The 20,120-nt window shown below is 40.8% G+C and overlaps 1 protein-coding gene across 8 annotated transcripts in view; it reads left to right on the top strand.

The window, feature by feature from the left end:
• Positions 1-20,120, top strand: part of PBX3 (PBX homeobox 3) — a 228,865-nt gene that overhangs the window by 172,802 nt on the left and 35,943 nt on the right. For 7 of the 8 annotated variants that reach the window (XM_056537664.1, XM_056537662.1, XM_056537666.1 and 4 more), the window contains one exon: positions 19,192-19,433. In XM_056537664.1, the coding sequence (XP_056393639.1) occupies positions 19,192-19,433 (242 nt within the window). Of the gene's footprint in view, positions 1-332; positions 468-19,191; positions 19,434-20,120 lie in introns of those variants that run through there. The other variant, XM_056537669.1, reaches the window with a different exon arrangement.

The following is a 20,120-nucleotide window of genomic DNA, read 5'->3' as shown; positions in this document are numbered from 1 at the left end:
AAGTAAAGTAAAATAGAGTTATAGGGGTCCGAAAATGGTAATTTTAACAACAAATTTACACAGCCAAATTTATTTATGCATTTTCGTTTTTTCCTTCAAAGGAGAGGGGATAAGATGTCTGATTATGGGGGACCTGCTGCTGGGACCCCCCGCGATCTCTGTGCAGTACCCAACATTCTAAACAGTATTTTTATAATGCTGGGTTCCCGAGGCAGGGGTTGTGACATCATGCCACACCTTCAGCTGTCCAGGCGTACTGGGAGTTGTAGTTTTGCAACACTGAAACACTGAACTAAGGATTTTCTAGCCTCTCTTAGCAGAGGGATTGATGCTAAAAAACAGAAACACTAAAAAAGGAAGTAAAGAGTTGATTTGCAGTCTCTCAGGAACATAGGGGCTTCCTAAGACAGTATCGATACGAGTGTACGAACCAATTGTAGCCGAGCAGGTGGCGTTCATACAATAAGGTAATTATTACTATACTAACTTAGCTGATGTCGAATGCAAATCAGTTAATGTGTTAACGACCCGTTAATTACTTTACGTGTGAAAAGCAAAATTCCCCGGGGCACTTTCCCCGATGTGTCAGCGTTAACAAACCAAGTGTATATAACAGACTGCAAGTCGGAACGGAAAATAAACACAAGGAATATTGTAAACATAAATTAGAAATGAAATTAGACTTGAAAGTGGATATATTTCTTCCTGGCAGAGTTGATAAGCTGTTTTCTATGTTATCAATGCCAGTGTGAAACGAGGCTTCTTTCGTTCCTTTATTTCCACTGGGAGATAATATATGTTAAGGGATTAGCTTTATGTTAGGGAAAAATGAATGGCTTTATGGTGAAAATCTTGTAATAAGTTATGGGCTATTAAATTCTTTGTTGCACTATGGAGAAATATGGAACGATGGTGTCTTGGGATTAGAAAAGTACCCCCCCCCCCCCTCATACACACAAACTTTTATTGGCTTTATTCAGGCTTATGTAAAATAATATTCCTTATTTTGCAAATATAGACATCGGTCTATCTTATACTCTGTCCTATATGTGAGAGAGGAGACTGACTTGCCAGTATCAACCTTTTCCAATTCCTTGTTTCTTCTAAAGTAGCATACAGTTTCTCCATAGGGAGAATCAGTTGTAGGGCAATTTAGATTCTTTCTATGCAACGCAATCTGGGAAAATATATAAAAAGGTTCCTCCAGAGAAAAGATCACACCTATCTAAAAAACAGGACTTGTTAGTTCTCTGAACATGTCCATTATAGTAATTACTTGCATTTCCCAATGAACTACAATTCAAGAGCATCTATTCTTAGAACTCGGACTTATGACTCTGTTGTTCCTCCTAGAAATGTAAAAAAAATTGACAGCTGGGTGTTGGCATTCTCCATAAGCGTATTTCACGCTGCGGATATGCTGTCGACAGTCACAAATCGACGGCAGAGTGAGCTTCCTGCTGCGGCGGGCTACCTTTGTGTGTCCGTTTGTGATTGCCGGTGGGAAATCCGCTGCTACGAGTGGACACACACAGAGTGGATGTGTCCCTACCCATTCTGTCTAATCACTGCTAACAGTATCAGACTGTGTGTAGTTACACATCCTACAAATAAGGGCAGTGGTAACACCCATTTGTTAATCTATGCACACATTTTCAGAAATAACTGAGGAATGGCACAATTTAGAGTATTTCATAATTTTTTTTGAGGAATGTTGCCTATGGCTTTTTAAACTCTTTAGAGACCGCTTTCTCATTTCAGAAGAAAACAAATTGCTTAAGGTTCTTTATTGATTTTTTTACAAGAAGCTTTTTCTATAGTCTCCCTACCATCTCCATAATAGGGTTAGATCTCTTAAGGACTGCTGGTTTGTTTGAGGACAGTTTGAGGACTATTTCAAACAGATCCATATATCTCCACTTCCTGGATCCATGTCCATGTTATATGGTGCATTGAATAGGATTAGAACTACAGTTATTGCTATACTTTCCATTTTGAGGGGTGGTTGGCTGGTTAGTAAGGGATTTGGGGGTGAGTACCATTAGCTAGAATAATTGTTGGCCACAGCTACTATACTGGTTTAGGCCTAGCTTTAGTATAATAACTTATGAATTGGTTTGGTATGCCAATTGAATAAAGTAGCCCTAGTTGACTATACTTTTAAATAAAATTAATAAATGGTGTGACAATATTTCTGCCATCAATCTTCGAGCAGTTTGACCAGTCAGGTCATGTAGAAAACCTTATAGTACTGAGCTGGCTGATAAAATTCCCATATGTTTAGATAGCATGTGAAGAATGTGAGTTATGAAGAAAATAATAGTGGGAAATATTTGTCATTCTAGCACTTCTATGGCTTCTGTGCCTCTACAAAGTGAATACAAAGTCCAATAAAGCAATCTGAACTGTAATAGAAAGACGTGAGACAGAATGGTAATTGGTAGAGCAGTTACCACCAGACGTCTTCAGACATAAATTCTGCAAGATTTTTGTTTCCGTCTGCGTTCTGAGCCATCATCTCAGCGCAGGATGGCGTTACCTGGCAGCAGACGGGTTAAATATAGTTTGTTTTAGCTGCCTCCCCATATCGCACAAGGCCATTACAAAAGGTTAGTCGCGCCATTACAACTGCTCCAAAATGAGGGAGGAAGCGGTTTTATGGGTCTCTAACTCCCACTTCAGCCATGAGAGCAAACTAGCATCAGTTTAAAGGTCAGGCGGCTGCGGCATGACTGAGAAAGGGGGGATATTAGAGGCAGGGGGCAGGTGAAGAAGCAGCTCAGCACCGGGGTGATTCCGCAGCATCAGCCGCCAGAATTATGACCACCCAGAGACTCAGTATCACTTTAATGAGTCCGTCTGAAGAGGAAGAGTCGCGATTTATGTATCTCTTCATAATTTTCTGTAGAGAGGGTTTATGGTGCACTCCTAAAATCCACATTGCTTTTCTTTTTGTATACATTATCCAAGTTTTAAGATCTGCTTGATACCCTTTCGATACTTCACTAATTGGATTATCCGGATTACATTCTAGCCACAGATGACAAGATAAAAAGCTGCGGATCTCTGTTTAATGTGTTGCAATGCAATATTAAATGTGAGTTGATCATTAATATGCCTTATTCTGCAAATAAACAACTTCAGCTTGAAATTGCAAACTCCCCCGTATCCTAATACCCTCTAACAACATGGGGGTTCAGCAAGGCTCCGGTTTCGCAGCAGACGTCCCCGTCCTCCTCCTATAAATCATATCGATTGAAATTAAGACAAAACTCTATGTTCTGAACGGATCAGTTAGTGCTCGTAAATTGTCTCCTTCTAATGAGCAGCCAACTAAAGAGTATAAATAACTTTCTTGGCATGGTGTGTGTTTCCAAGGTGCCAGAAGCATTGGAGACATCACAGGAGTTAATGAAATTGTCTGTTATCAAAGTATCATAAAACTGTACAGATTAAACTGCTGGCCGTTTACTGTATTGCTTGGCATACGTAAAAACAGAAGGCAGAAAGAGCAACTTACTGGAACAATCCGCCTATAGTTTCTTGGTTCATAGAAGTTTAGGTGGTTGTTGGGGGGGGGGGGGAGTGTCTTAGGTGAGTCCACCCCTCACATTTATGTAAATACTTTATTATATCTTTTTATATGACAACCCTGAAGAAATGACACATTGCTACAATGTAAAGTAGTGAACGCACAGCCTGTAGAACAGTGTGTAATGTTGTGCCCCCCTCAAAATAACTCAACACACAGCCATTCATGTCTAAACCTTGGCACAAAAAAAAGTGTATACCTTTTAAGGGAAGAGATACATATTGGGACAGCAGCCATGCAGACGAATTTGGTGCAGTTTGTGGTGTATGGTCTAAGAAATGACAGGCTGACCCCTCATCCCTTCAACCTCTGCAGCAATACTGGCAGCACTTATACGTCTATTTCCCAAAGACAACCTCTGAATATGACACTTAGCATGTGCACTCAACTTCTTTGGTCGACCATGGCAAGGCCTGTTCTGAGTGGAACTGCTGTATGATCTTGCCCACCATTCTACAGCTCAGTTTCAGGGTCTTGGCAATCTTCTAATAGCCTAGGCCATCTTTTTTTTAGAACCTTAGAGAGTTATTTGCCATTGGGGCCATGTTGAACTTCCAGTGACCAGTATTCTAGAGTGTAAGAGTGATAACACCAAATTTAAGGCTACTTCTTACCATTCACACCTGACACCTGGTAACAGTAATGATTCACATGACACCAAGGAGGGAAAATGGCTAATTGGGCCCAATTTGGACATATCCACTTAGGGGTATTCTCACTTTTGTTGCTGAGGTTTAGCCATTTATGGCGGTGTGTTGAATTATTTTGAGGGGACACAACATTAAACACTGTTATACAGGCTGTGCACTCACTACTTTACATTGTAGCAGAGGGTCATTTCTTCAGTGTTGTCACATGAAAATACTAAAGAAAATATTTACAAAAATGTGAGGAATGGACTCCCTTATGGGGATACTGTATATAATGTGAGTGATGGACTCACTTATGGGAGATACTGTATATAATGTGAGGGGTGGACTCAATTATGGGAGATACTGTATATATAATGTGAGGGGTGGACTCACTTATGGGAGATACTGTATATATAATGTGAGGGGTGGACTCACTTATGGGAGATACTGTATATAATGTGGGGGATGGACTCACTTATGTGAGCTACTGTGTATATAATGTGAGGGATGGACTCACTAATGGGAGATCCTGTATATAATGTGTGGGGTGGACTCACTTATGGGAGATACTGTAGGTATAATGTGTGGGGTGGACTCACTTAGGGGAGATACTGTATATAATGTGAGGGGTGGACTCACTTATGGGAGATACTGTATATATAATGTGAGGGGTGGACTCACTTATGGGAGATACTGTATATAATGTGAGAGGTGGACTCTCTTATGGGAGACACTGTATATATAATGTGAGGGGTGGACTCACTTATGGGATATACTGTATATATAATGTGAGGGGTGGACTCACTTATGGGAGATACTGTATATATAATGTGAGGGGTGGACTCACTTATGGGAGATACTGTATATATAATGTGAGGGGTGGACTCACTTATGGGAGATACTGTATATATAATGTGAGGGGTGGACTCACTTATGGGAGATACTGTATATATAATGTGAGGGGTGGAGTCACTTATGGGAGATACTGTATATAATGTGAGGGGTGGACTCACTTATGGGAGATACTGTATATATAATGTGAGGGGTGGAGTCACTTATGGGAGATACTGTATATATAATGTGAGGGGTGGAGTCACTTATGGGAGATACTGTATATATAATGTGAGGGGTGGAGTCACTTATGGGAGATACTGTATATATAATGTGAGGGGTGGACTCACTTATGGGAGATACTGTATATAATGTGAGGGGTGGAGTCACTTATGGGATATACTGTATATATAATGAGAGGGGTGGACTCACTTATGGGATATACTGTATATATAATGTGAGGGGTGGAGTCACTTATGGGATATACTGTATATATAATGTGAGGGATGGACTCTCTTATGGGAGATACTGTATATATAATGTGAGGGGTAGACTCACTTATGGGAGATACTGTATATATAATGTGAGGGGTGGACTCACTTATGGGAGATACTGTATATAATGTGAGGGGTGGACTCACTTATGGGAGATACTGTATATATAATGTGAGGGGTGGAGTCACTTATGGGATATACTGTATATATAATGTGAGGGGTGGAGTCACTTATGGGATATACTGTATATATAATGTGAGGGATGGACTCTCTTATGGGAGATACTGTATATATAATGTGAGGGGTGGACTCGCTTATGGGAGATGCTGTATATATAATGTGAGGGGTGGACTCACTTATGGGAGATACTGCATATAATGTGAAGGGTGGACTCACTTATGGGAGATACTATATATATATATATATATATATATATATATTTATATATATATATATATATATAATGTACTGTTCTAATGCAATGTACAGATGAATAATCCTTCTTATGTAAATCATTGGATCTTGTCTTTCTCCACATCTGCTGTTTCCCCAGGTATATTACCCATCTGCATTAAACAGCTCCTTCAGAAGGCCCCAGTAGATTGTAGTTTTCGGTGCAGCCTTGCTGACGGATGATGATAACATGTTTTATGGCAAAAAATATTCATCTTTATCAGAATTCCATTTTTCTCTGATCCCTCACGGAGTCATGCACTGCAGCACACTTTAATAGGCTCACATTTAAATAGAACCTATCATATGATTCATCCTAATTTTCTTTGCTCATATTAGAATGACATAACTATAGAGAGAACTGACACTCGGGTAGTATATGGCATTCAGAGCCTGTGGAGAGCTGGCTGGTAACTACTATAGGTAGTAGCAGTTTTTTGTTGCTGTCAACCTATTTAAAAATGGATGAGTAAAAAACATCAAAAACTTTGACAACTCTGGAATATATTTTTAGAATGATGGGCAGTTTCCAGTTGCGGCTCTTTATTTATGTGCACCCCCCCCCCCCCCCCCCACACTGAGGTTGTACAGCTATGCTTCACTGTTTTGCACAACACATAGATGCCTCCTATTTAACATGGACACAAGGGCATTTTAATTTGCACTGATTTTCATACCTCTTGTCATTTGTGTAGTTCACCTCTCGCATAGCTGAAGTAGGTAGGCAATAGCTATCATTACTGGTGTATATTTGCCTTTGAACATTAGAGCCAAAGTAAGCCACCTCTACCCCAGACTTGACTTGAAAAACCTGCAGCATGTTTTCCCAGATTTCAATTGACCCACCAATCCCATCTGCCCTGGTATGCTTGATGCTGAAGAAGGCACCCCTTTAACTTAGATTTACTAAGTTAAAGGGTTACTTTGAAGGAAAAAAATGTTTCAAATCAACTGGTGGCAGAAAGTTAAACAGATTTGTAAATAACTTCTATTTTGAAATCTTAATCCTTCCAGTATTTAATCAGCTGCTGTATACCACAGAGGAAGTTGTGTGGTTCTTTCTCTCTGACCACAGTGCTCTCTGCTGACACCTCAGTTCGTGTCAGGAACTGTCCAGAGCAGGAGAGGTTTTCTATGGACAGTTTCTGACTCAGACAGAGGTGTCAGCAATCTGTTGAGGACATTTAAAGGGGTTGTCCCGATTTAATAATTTAACACATCGGAAGGTCTGCATCACTGCCTTGGACACTGTCTTAGTCCAGATTATCAGGGCACAGAAAGAAATTGCTTTCATGGGTTTAATAGCTAAAATAACTAGTGAAAATCCATTGTTATTCGTACTTATTTAGTAGAATATAATAGGAATACAGTTCACTGAGAAAAAGCTGATACATTTATTAGTAATGGACACCGGGATCCAAAAATACTTGCAAAAATGAATTACAATGTACACAGTCTCCAAGAATTGCTTTGTGGCTGGAGGCCATTTAGCAGTCGTGTGGGTAGAATTGCATCTTTACACGCTCTGATCTCCGATCAAACCGTTAGAAAAGCAGCAATATACTTCACCCTCAAAACTAAATATTCCAGCATAAACATTTACTGCCCCCAAATAAAAAAATAAATATGTTTACCACGGAAAGAAATCTCGTGCTGCGATTACAACTTTCTTATCAGATTCAAAGGAGCTTCTGAGGAGGCCGAGAGAAAGGGAGTATAAATCTGCCTCCAAAAAGGGTTTATCTGAGCCGGGAAATGAAATAAACATTTGAAGTTCTCGATACACTGTGGCTGCGTGCACTTTACGGGGATGTAGATTTATTTCACTGCAGTTGTACTTCCAAGATTTATCAACATTGCTGCCTAGACATTCCTGTTTATGTTCGCCATTCCTGGCACTGAAGAGTTAATTGCGTTGGTCTTATGTGCTAGAGAAATTTAAAGAGGAAGTAAAAAAAAAAAAAAAAAAAGCTATGTACAGTATATAAAAAAATAAAAAAATAACAAAAAGGTATTATCCAAACATAAATTAATAAGTATAAAGATGTCTTGTATGTTGTGTGGGAGGATGCCAGGGAAGGGTTTACTTAATATATTTTATTAGAGTTCAGATCTGTTTCATAAAGACGTCCAAGTACCCAAAATTCTGGTTTCCCACAACATTCAGAAGGGGTTGCATATTCTGTATTCAGCCTTATAAAACACAAGCTTTTGTGTTTGATCGGGGCCTTCAAAGATAGTTTTATTAGTAACATGTAAAAAAAAAATTCTGTCCTTAAAAAGACAGACCTGCTTCTTATGACCCACTGTGTATGACATGATCCATCTCCACTTTTTAACAATTCTTAAAAAATATTTGAGTCCTCAAAAAAAAAATGAAAAGAAAAGTCACAGGCTGCATCAGCGCTGCTGACTGGCAGGGATGGGTCATGTGATGCACCATATGAGTCTACAAAGCCAGCACTTTTTAATGGTTTTGCTAGAATTTTGATATTGATGGCCTATATATTGGATGGGCCATCGATATCATATTGTGGGGGTCTAACTCTTAGCACCTCCACGATCAGCTGGTGAAGGGACCATGGTACTATGGCGAGTGCTGTTGTCTTTATTGTTTTCCTGGCACAGCTCCCAATGTTTTATAATGGCTATACCTGGTAATACAACTCAGTACCATTCTTTGGAAAATTTAAGAAGCTCCGCCAGGTAAACATTAAAATGGCTGAAGTTTTTCAGAAAACACTGTACTGTGGCCCCTTTAACAGATTGATGAAGGTGCCAGGATTCAGACCTCCGCCAATCTCATGTTGAAGGCTTTTCCAATAGATAGGTTGATCCTATTAAGTGAAATTCAAACTTAAGTTGAAATTTTACTAAGATACATTTCTTCAACTGAAATATTATGGTCTGTGCAGCATTATATGCAGGTCTTACCGTCTAGTCTATATACTTAACATTGCTATAAGTGTCACACATTCTATACATAGAAAGGTTAAACAGACAAAAAGATATGGATTTCAGAAGAAAAAATTATTGATTCCAACAGAAAAAATACAATTTGCTTAGATATTACTACATAATAAATAAGCAACAACAGCTGGACAACCTGGAAAATCCTGTGAGAAATAGTTTGTTGGAATATTTTAGATTATAAAGGTCACATAATATGATCATATAAAGGTACAACCATGGTCGTCGTATAGGCTTGTCCTCAAACTGCTCTCGGTCCACTCGGTCCGTGTAAGATATTGAGTTCTTCTGATGTTCAGCAGTCCTCAGTATCAGCCTGTTGAGAAGTCTCTTGACGATGATGAATCTTCCAAAAAGGAGAAAGGTCTGACTCTACTTGGTACATGTGAAATAGTAGACCAAGGCTGGCAAAGTATGTCTATATACATCAAATTAGAACGCCACATTCGGTGAATATGCTAAAAATGAAAATGGTAATACTTAAAGGGGTATTCCGGGCAAGAACATCTTATCCCCTATCGAAAGGATAGGGGATAAGATGTCTGATTGCTGGGGGCCCGCACCTGGGACCCCCCACGTCTCCCTGCAGAAGCTCGCATTCTATGCGTCGCTGCATCTGAAGTTTCGGAAACCGCCGGGCTTCCGAGACGGGGACGTGACATCACGCCATGCCACCTCCATTCATTTCTATGGGAGGGGGCGTAACGGTCGCAACGCCCCCTCCCATAGACATGAATGGAGGGGGCGTGGCATCACGTCCCCCGTCTCGGAAGCCCGAAGGTTTCCGAAACTTCAGACGCAGCTACGCATAGAATGCGGGCTGCTGCAGGGAGATCGTGGGGGGTCCCCTTTAAAGGTTCAGGCTAGAAATAGTCCTGGTACAGTCATTGGTACTGATTGTGTCAAGTTAGGTCAGGACACACATTTGTCCAATATGTAACCACTCGCATATCAAAAATATATAATTTTCTGAAAATCTAAATCTGCAACCCTACGTAAACTAAACATGTATTGTAAAATGTATCTGGATATCATTGAAAGGATTCTCAGCACTAGACAACTACAGTTGGGCTGTAGAGTTACACAGTAGCATATTAGGCCAGGAGGTCCACAATGACATTATGTCTTTGTGTAAATCAAAGAGAAAGATGACATTACATGCAGATTCCAGTTGACTTCAGGTCACATGACCATTATTTTACTCTCACAATGAAGTGTTACTTTGGGTTTCTTAGTCCTTGATCCATCTAAAATTCCCATTTATTTACACTCAACATCAATTCAATATGCGTGCTCATTCCCTTCATGTAAATGAGAATTCTTTTAGACATTTTAGAAAAAAAACTAATTGGTAAACAGAATTGGGACCGCCGTCAAGTTCCCAGAATGGAACCCAATTTTTTGCAGAGTATCTTTCAAGAAGTTTCATAAAGTATTCTAATATGTGTGAAAGGCTTTTGGGCAAAGCTCCTGTCTTTTTGACATGGCAAAAAGTAAAAGCTGAATTCCTCTGTTGAAATAAGACTTTCAGGTTACAAATTCTCAATTTGTTTTTGTTTTTACATCAAAGAATTTTATGAATGAACATTAACAAGTCATATAAAATAACTGAGATCAGAAACATTAAAAATCTAAATTCATCTGGTAACTGTACAGTGTCCTGAAGTCGTATAGTATTTGGCACCATAACACTTATTGCCCTAAATCTGGTTATTCAGGAAACACTGTAAAGACCACTATTTCCATTACTGGTGCTTCCCCCCCTTGACTAGCTGCCTTACCTCCAAGAACAAGAAAAATTAAACAGCAGTATTATTGGCAAGTAGCAGCCATAGGTTTGATAGAATACATCCTTCATTGTACATCTTTTCTTCTGTCTTCCATGCAATCACCGTTAAGGAGGAAGATTCGCACCAAACCGCGAAGAGAGAAGCAAAGTAATCATTTTCTTCCCCTCTCTCATTGGTTTCCCAAATTGAAGCAGACACATGATAAAAATGTCAGCCCCACTCGGCACGTCAGGCCCCTAACAGGATTACATGTCAGCCCTTAATGCCTGGCTGTGTTTTCCACCTCACCATGAATGGCTGCATTATTGCTGGCGGAAAGTTCCGGTAATATATAGTAAGAGACAAGTAGCTCTTTATGGCCAGTGATTATTCGCTTTGAATGAAACCTGTGATTTATGTCCATTTAACTGAGCAGCTCCTTGTAAAATTCCCACCGCTGCATTTTTCCTCAATACAGAATGACTGAAGCGAAAGTGACAAGCGGCTTGGCGTGGAAATGTGCAGAGCGCTGCGGTGTTATATTTAATATACCTGACACAGGAATCGTGTACCATTGACTAACCCTTGCGTTACCAACGGCTAAAATGCGGGAACTACTGGGGTTCGTTAGTAAGATAGTTGTAAATATCGGAGCTCTCCGGCATACAGTGACCATGGACAAAATGATAATTCAAGAGATCCAACTGTGATCTGCTCATCTAGGGCAGCAATACGATTGTGTGTGAAATCTGATCAAAAATGTATTTGCTTAAAGGAGTACTCCGGAGCGCTGGTACTTAAAAAAAAAAAAAGTTTACCTCGTATGATAGCTCTTTCAAAGACCTTTCCAACGATACCTCGTTTGTCAAATTTGGCCCAGCCATTCTCTTGTAATTGCCACCTGTAGCAATAAGCAGCCATGTCATAAAGACTACATTTCCCATGACTCCCTGCGCCAGCTTCCTGTTAGCTGCTGCTCTGTCCCCCTCCTCCCCCCCCCCCCCAGAAAATTATAATAAATTATAATAAAGTGACGCCCACAGCTCCTTCCCTCGTGGTTATCTCCTCCCATTATCCCCCTCCCAGCTCATCAGCCCTCTCCATGTGCCCACTAGCCCACTGATCCACCCATCCATGTGCCCACTAGCCCACTGATCAATGTGCCCACTAGCCCACTGATCCACCCATCCATGTGCCCACTAGCCCACTGATCAATGTGCCCACTAGCGCAGTGTTTCCCAACTAGGGTGCCTCCAGCTGTTGCAAAACTACAACTCCCAGCATGACCGGACAGCCTTCGGCTGTCCGGGCATGCTGGGAGTTGTAGTTTCGCAACAGCTGGAGGCACCCTAGTTGGGAAACACTGCACTAGCGGTGTCACAAGAATGCCGCAGCACTACGCAAATAGCGTAGGGCTAACGTAGGCAGTGATAGGAGTCTAGCGTCAGCCCTACGCTATTTGCGTAGTACTGCGCATGCGCAGAATAAATTAACTTTGGGGGAGTAGCCGACTCCGGGCGGGGAGGCCGGCGCAGCCCGCAGTGACTCATGGGAGCGATGAGTCACCGGGCGAAGATGGCGGCGGATCAAGAAGAAATACAGGTCGAGCGTCATCAAAAGACCCAGCTTCTGGCCGGAGAGAAAAGCGAGGAGAAGACCGGGAAGAAGACCATATGGAAAACGTGAGTATATTAGAATGTTATATAACTTTGCCTCATGCTCCAATTCCCCCATAAAAGGTTAGCTCCGGAGTACTCCTTTAAGCTTCATACTAGTAATTTATGTGATGTGATCAGAGGCATTGTACATATATTTCCGATAACTTGGAAGCACTTTTTCTGCCCAAGTACAGCACTTGTGTATTTTCAGCACTCCGCGAGAGAATGCATAAAGGGGGCATATCCTCCCTGTTCTGGCTTTGAGGAGAGCAGCTGTTCAGGAGATTACAGGGGTCCCAGAGGTTGGACTCCTTGCAATTGCTGGAGTTACCGCTTTAGAAGGCCATTTTCTTTCCTTTGAACGAAATCTAGTTATCTTACGTTTTCCAGGCAGCTTTGCTTTAATATGTCATCATTTTGTTAGTTAATAGACATTCAAGTTCTGAGACTCTCACAGTCTTGAGATTGAAGAGGTTTTAGACCCATTTTGAGTTGTGCCATGTTCAAAGCTTTCCTTGCACAGTGTCGCTCCCAGGCCACTTGGCAATGCAGAGGACTGCAGCCATCCCCATTCAGTGGAAAAACTGCTGTGTGGGTCCCATTCTGGGCTGAGTGGGTCTCATAGATAATTTCCCCACTGATCAAAAGGGGATGATCCTAGTGTTATGCAATCCCCATGTGAAATGAGAATAACTTTTTAAAGACTCTCGACAGGCCTTGATGCAGAGATTTAGTCCACTTTGTGGACCATGAACAAATACTCAACATCGCTATTAAAACGTAATCTTTAGCAAAATTCTGTAATCCTGACCACTGGAAAAAATGACGTACGCCTAAAAGTAACACACAGAACCGTGCCTAAATTCAGTTTATACTCAGTCTGCTTTCTTTCACCCGGAAACAGCACCACTCTTGTCCATGAGCTGTGTCTGGTATTGCACTTTCCTCCTACTCAAGTAAATAAAGCTGAGCTGCCATACCAAAAAAATAGACAAAGAGAGGCGATATTTCTGGGAAAACCATGGACAATCCCTTTAAACTCGTAATGTTCAAGCAAGGATATAGTATAAGAAGGACTTGAATTTTGCAATTCTTACCAAGGTGATTTAATACACAGGCCTTTTCTTCCTGAATGCCCAGCATAACACTTGGATTAGGCTCAGTGTGTTTGTAGCTTTTAATTCAAGCTCATCCCTGACCTTAGTGAAATAATTTGGCTATGTTGTGTTTGTCAGACTTAGGATGCCCTACACGTGCACCTTTACTTCCCAGGTGAGCCCATTGATTGTGCAGCGCAATATTGTTCTGCTGGTGAGAGGCGAGCCGGCAGTCCGCACTCCACAGGGTGCTAATCTGTTTATTTATAATTCAGAAGCATTGCCCATATATTAATGAACCCTTAATGAGCTGCTGAAAAAGCGGGAGATTATTGCATCTAACCATACCCCGCAATCAGGAGGCACCCGGAGTGGACGTTTTAATGCGGCTCTACAAGAGTGGGAGCGGATATTACTGAGAGGTTAATATTCCGACTGACCTCAACTTTTATTATTTGGTCTGGAAACGATACCTCCTATTCAGCCCCTTTTATCTATTAAATAGACAGGGGAGGCAGGTGTTTGCATGCTGAAAAATACTTAATTAAGATTTGCTGAAAGATACCCAGCGACGGATGCGAATTCCACCTTTTCCATGGTCTGTGACAAAGAGATTGCCAGCGCTACACGAAACGTTACTGTCAATTACTAACATTTGTGCTGTTCTGGATCCCAAACTGATTATCTTGTAGCAGAATCTGTTATGTTTGGGAAACACGCATGGGACTGATAGTATAACAGAACCGAGCAAAGCTAAATGCTGCATCTGAGATAATTCTTTTTTGGCAGTCTTGCTTTTGTTGTGTTACTATCACAATAAAACAAACTACAGTACATTTGGAAGTATGCATCCTGCCTTATTACAACTATATACGCCATATATTCATTTCTCAGAGGCATTTTCACTTATTGTCATTTAGGATAAGAACAGAACCCAGTAGTCTGTATGTTGGTGAGGACAATGTGTTTCTCACCAATGTAATGTGTAGTCTGTTGGGTTATATCCTAAAAAATTTAATATGTGTTTCAGAGGTAGATAAGCTTTTCCATATCTACGGCTATTTAAAGAGAACCTATCATGACTTTCTTTGGGCCCAAACCACAAGTCATGGGGAGGTCCTGATGGTCTCTGCATTCACCACCAGCTTTGATTGCTAGCTCTCGCCTTATACCCAAACAGGGAGAGATCTATTATTCAAGGCTGATGGGGCAGAGAGAAGCTACCAGGGTCTGCCCAATCACTTGTGGTTTGGGGAGCATGAAAGAGATGACCAATTGCCTTTAAATGGGGTGAACATTGGGGAGAGCTTAGTAAATGGGGTTTGTTGGACCCATCCTCCATCTATGCAGGAGCAATTCAATTTTACATATGTCATATCACTAACAAGGTCTTTTTTGTAAATCTACCCATAAGATATGGACTTTAAAATCAGGTCCAAATGGTAGTGTCAGATAGAACTTTAAAATCCAAAGTCCAGACTCAGCAGTAGACATACTGGTTGACCAATCCAGCCTTTACTTAGGAAATCTAGTTGATAACCAAGTGGATACTAATACGGGTCTTATAAGGGTTGTCATCCTGCTGTGTGAGTCACCTGAATGTTCAGCAGTGATATGTATTGTAGAATGACAAGGCACATTTGCCTCCAGGAAAACTGGGCGACAACATACATTCACATTGACTTAAAGGGGTACTCCGCCCCTGGCCTCTTATCCCCTATCCAAAGGATAGGGGATAAGATGTCAGATCGCCAGGGTCCCGCTGCTGGGGACCCAGGGGATCGCCGCCGCAGCACCCCGCTATCATTACTGCGCAGAGCGAGTTCGCTCTGTATGTAATGACGGGAGATACAGGGGGCCAGAGCAGCGTGACGACATGGCTCCGCCCCTCATGACATCACGGCCCGTCCCCTTAATGCAAGTCTATGGCAGGGGGCGTGACGACCACCACGCCCCCTCCCATAGACTTGTATTGACGGGGGCGGGCCGTGACGTCACAAGGGGCGGAGCCGTGAAGTAACGATGCTCCGGCCCCTGTATTGCCCGTCATTACGTGCAGAGCGATCTCGCTCTGCGCAGTAATGATAGCGGGGTGCTGCAGCAGCGATCCCCGGGGTCCCCAGCAGCGGGACCCCGGTGATCTGACATCTTATCCCCTATCCTTTGGATAGGGGATAAAATGTCTAGGGGCGGAGTACCCCTTTAATGTTACCGGTCTCTGGTCCTTTTCAGATATTTACCATATTTGACCTAGTATCCCAGTTCTTCTAAAAATGTTAGCTGTGACTGTACCCCTCAGAACCCACAGAATGTTATCATATTTATTTAGTCTCCGCAGTGTTACTGTACTTATATTAAAGCACTTTTGTCTAGACATCTGTGAAGTAATAGTAAGCAATGCAATATACTTTATGCTATCATTTTATGAACTACTATAGTTTGGCATAGATAGACACTGGCAGACTCTGTGCCCAGCGAATGACCATCAAAAGCTGTCATTGCAGAGAAAAAAATCAATGTATTCAAATAGGAGAATACTACTGGGCCCAATAATCTGTGTAGGATAATGGGGCTTGTGGGTATCATCAACAGCAGTGCCCTGTGACCAGCAAAGTGCCCGACTTCTAGGCCCACCTGTGATAACTAGAAGCTGACTTGTGACCATCACTAGTGGCCCTTTCTTTGTGCCCTTTAGAACTATTTTTTGCCTAAATGATGTCCAGCTCATATATTGCCTTTCAAGTTCTATTGAATGTGAATATAAATCACAGGAAGGAATTCACCAGAGCACAGTATGTTCACATATTCGGAGCTGGTCCAGGGGGATCCAATGCAACTTTGTATTCTTGATTTAAACAGATTTAAAGAGGTTAATTGTGCAGGGACATCCTTCCATTTCCGTCCTCCTGCAACTTTAATGAAAAAGCTGATTTGATACGATTTGAACGCTCAATGTTTATCCAGCTATTGTGTCCCCCCCCCCCCCCAAGGTTCATTGGAAGGGTTCCCCCTAATTTATGGGCAATGAACTCTAACTATTACAAAGTGAAGGATGTTTCCTAAGCAAGAAGTCACATGTATCAATGTTGATGCTGTAAATATACAATATCACAGTATATTTAACCCCATAAGGACTTAAAGGGGTTATCCAGGAAAAAACTTTTTATATATATATATATCAACTGGCTCCAGAAAGTTAAACAGATTTGTAAATTAAGTAAGATAGTAGTCAGCTCACCCGGCCACCGCACGGCAATGTAATCCTCCAAGGATATGAAAAAAGCAGGTAGATGTCAGCGATTATGAAACATCACCTTTCTTGGACACAACGGGGTTCCAATAAAGGTGAAGTTTCATAATCGCTGGCATCTACCTGCTTTTTTTTATAGATTTGTAAATTACTTCTATTAAAAAATCATAATCCTTTCAGTACTTATGAGCTTCTGAAGTTAAGGTTGTTCTTTTCTGTCTAAGTGATCTCTGATGACACGTGTCTCGGGAACCGCCCAGTTTAGAAGAGGTTTGCTATGGGGATTTGCTTCTAAACTGGGCGGTTCCCGAGACACGTGTCATCAGAGAGCACTTAGACAGAAAAGAACAACCTTAACTTCAGAAGCTCGTAAGTACATAAAGGATTATGATTTTTTAATAGAAGTCATTTACAAATCTGTTTAACTTTCTGGAGCCAGTTGATATGTAAAAAAAAAAATGTTTTTTCCTGGATAACCCCTTTAATTTTGACCTTAAGGACACAACCAATTTTATTTTTGCCTTTTCGTTTTTTCTTCCTCACCTTTTAAAAGCCATAACTCTTTTATATTTCCATTCCCTGACCCATATGAGGGCTTATTTTTTGCGTGACCAGTTGAACTTTGTAATGACTCATTTTACCCTAAAATGTATGGTAAACCCCCCCCAAAAAAATTTTTTTAAGTAAATTTTAACGAAAATCCTAATTTTGCAAATTTGGGGGGGTTTAGTTTTCACACTGTTAACTTTACGGTAAAATTGACATGTTTTCTTTATTCTCTGGGTCAATATAATTAAAATGATACACATGGTTACATACATTTCTATTATTGTACTGCTTTTAAAAAATCTCAAACTTTTTTTTTTTTACAAAATCAGTATGTTTAAAATTGCCCTATTTTGACCACCTCTAACTTTCTTATTTTTCCGTATTTAGGGATGTGTGAGGACTCATTTTGCGCCATGATCTGTAGTTTGTTTTAGTACCACTTATGCGTATATGTGACTTTTTGGTCACTTTTTAATAACATTTTTTGCAGTTTGATGTGACAAAAAAGCTGAAATATGGGATTTTTATTCTTTTACGTTTACGCAATTCGCCGTAGGGGATCATTAACATTATATTTTTAAAGTTCGGACTGTATTGATCATGGCATCTGAGGGGTCAATGGCAGACATCAGTGCCATCGCTGATGTCTGCCATTACTGATGGGTCTTGCGTCACAGCTGCGCTATAAATGTATGGCGCTATGCGTGAAGTGACGCTATGCAGCGCCATACATTTACGCCGCATGTCCTTAAGGAGTTAAAGTATTGTCAAAAAATGTGTGTGTATATATGATAAAAGTATAATATAGGTTTGAAAAAAGACTCAAGTTTTCCATCACCGTTTCTTGAACGCAAGTTCATCTCTGGAGATGTTAGTGTGCTTTTTGTGAGATTTCCGTGCTTGTTACTGTAGCTGCCGGGCGGGCATAGCAGTGTGATTAGTGCACTAAATAACCTAATTTGCATAGTCCTATTATTGAACATTTAGCAAAAATTGTGCAACAAATGAATATAAGAAAAATACCATAGTGATCAGTGTGACATGTACTATTAGTTAGAATAACCTGCTAAAAGAGTCCCTTTAACTGCCTTACTAGCAGCTATCTGGCATTGGTTACTAGTCATTGAGCTTATATGCCAGTATGTCAATCTAATTTAGCAGTTATATACTTTATTAACACCATAATGACAATAAGGCCCATGTAGGAGGTGGGCCCTCGCATAAGTTGGCATCACCACACCAGGGGGTATTGTGAACCTGCACAGGGCTTGTACTTCATATTATCAACTACAGAAAGTTGTAAACTGGTTTATGTTGCCATTCTTCTTCTCCAAGCCATGAGAACAGAGAATATAAGGAGAAAAATGCTCCTTTCTATGCCTTTCTGGGATATTGGCATATTGTAGCATTAACCAACATAAAGCCTAATGTATTTTTTGTGATGGGGCTTCTCACGTTTTGTTTCATGAAGTGATCAAATGACAATTATAACAATAATATATATGGTGAGGGTTCATAGACTTGTTGAGTATAGGTATATTAGGGGTTATTGGATTATACTGAAATTAGAGATTGATTGAAAAGAAGAATGTGTATTCCAGAAGAGGGAGCCGAGAAAGCCTATCGATTACTGAGTGACTTGAGTTCAAAGGATTTATGTTTCTTTGCACACTAGGTGCGTATAGCATGGATTTGTATGCAGCAACGGTTGGCGGTGTTCATGTAGAGGCACTGCAAATGGGTTTGCTTCACATTAACAATGCCTTATTATCCACTCTTTGTGTCCTGCGTGTTAGTAACCAGATAATTGTATCTGTTTTAGTCTGAATTTACTTGATGTGATCTGGCTACCAAATGTTGTTCTCCTACTAATGTCATTCTTTCTTTAATCCAAAGGTCTCAGCATTAGAGGGGCACAGGAAGAAGATCCCCCAGATCCACAGCTCATGAGACTAGACAACATGTTGCTGGCAGAAGGTGTATCTGGACCAGAGAAAGGTGGTGGAGCTGCAGCAGCCGCAGCAGCGGCAGCAGCATCGGGCGGTTCCTCAGACAACTCAATAGAACATTCCGACTACAGAGCCAAACTCAGTCAGATCCGACAGATTTACCACACAGAACTGGAGAAATATGAGCAGGTATTCTATTCTACTATATAGCAGCAGTACATTTATAATTTCGTAATTGCTTCATGATCAAAAATAAGAAAGGCTTGTTAGCATTACATTGGATGGCATCGGATCCTTGGGCACAGACAAATACACTAATAATAATTTTTCCATAAAGTTTTCCATGTAATGTTTTACTTTTTGTCCGACTGAGAGGTTGCCATGTGCTTTGTTTTGTAGAAGCGATACAAACGGAGATTAGATTGTGTACACATCCAGTCTTCGCTATGGAGACACCCAAATGATCTCTCCCATGGAGTTCTACGACATGTAGTTCCATGTTCTGGTACTGAATGTGACACATACTTGACACTTTTGAGAGGGAACCTTAGGGAGATACCAAAAATCGGAACAAAAAAGAGACGTGTAGCACATCTGTATGTTACTTTGGAACACATGATAGTCTTATAAAGGTACATAGAGAAGCTAACTTCTACTTCATACACAAACTCCTGTGTAAATAGAATAGTCATTCTGGAGAGCAGGATGACCAGAAACAGTTTTTACAATAAAACACAAAGCCATCCAGTAACAGAGGGAGCAGGGCAGCTTTTTAGCCTTACCATGCCAATGCTGCTTTAAGTGTAGTAAATAAGTTGTTTCATGTATCGTACAACCCCAAAAGGAAGAAATATGCACAAGATGCAAATAGAAGAC

The sequence above is a fragment of the Hyla sarda genome, chromosome 9 (assembly GCF_029499605.1).
Source record: "Hyla sarda isolate aHylSar1 chromosome 9, aHylSar1.hap1, whole genome shotgun sequence".
NCBI lineage: Eukaryota > Metazoa > Chordata > Amphibia > Anura > Hylidae > Hyla > Hyla sarda.
The sequence above is the reverse complement of the archived record's forward strand: the minus strand, read 5'-3'. Positions and strand labels throughout refer to the sequence as shown.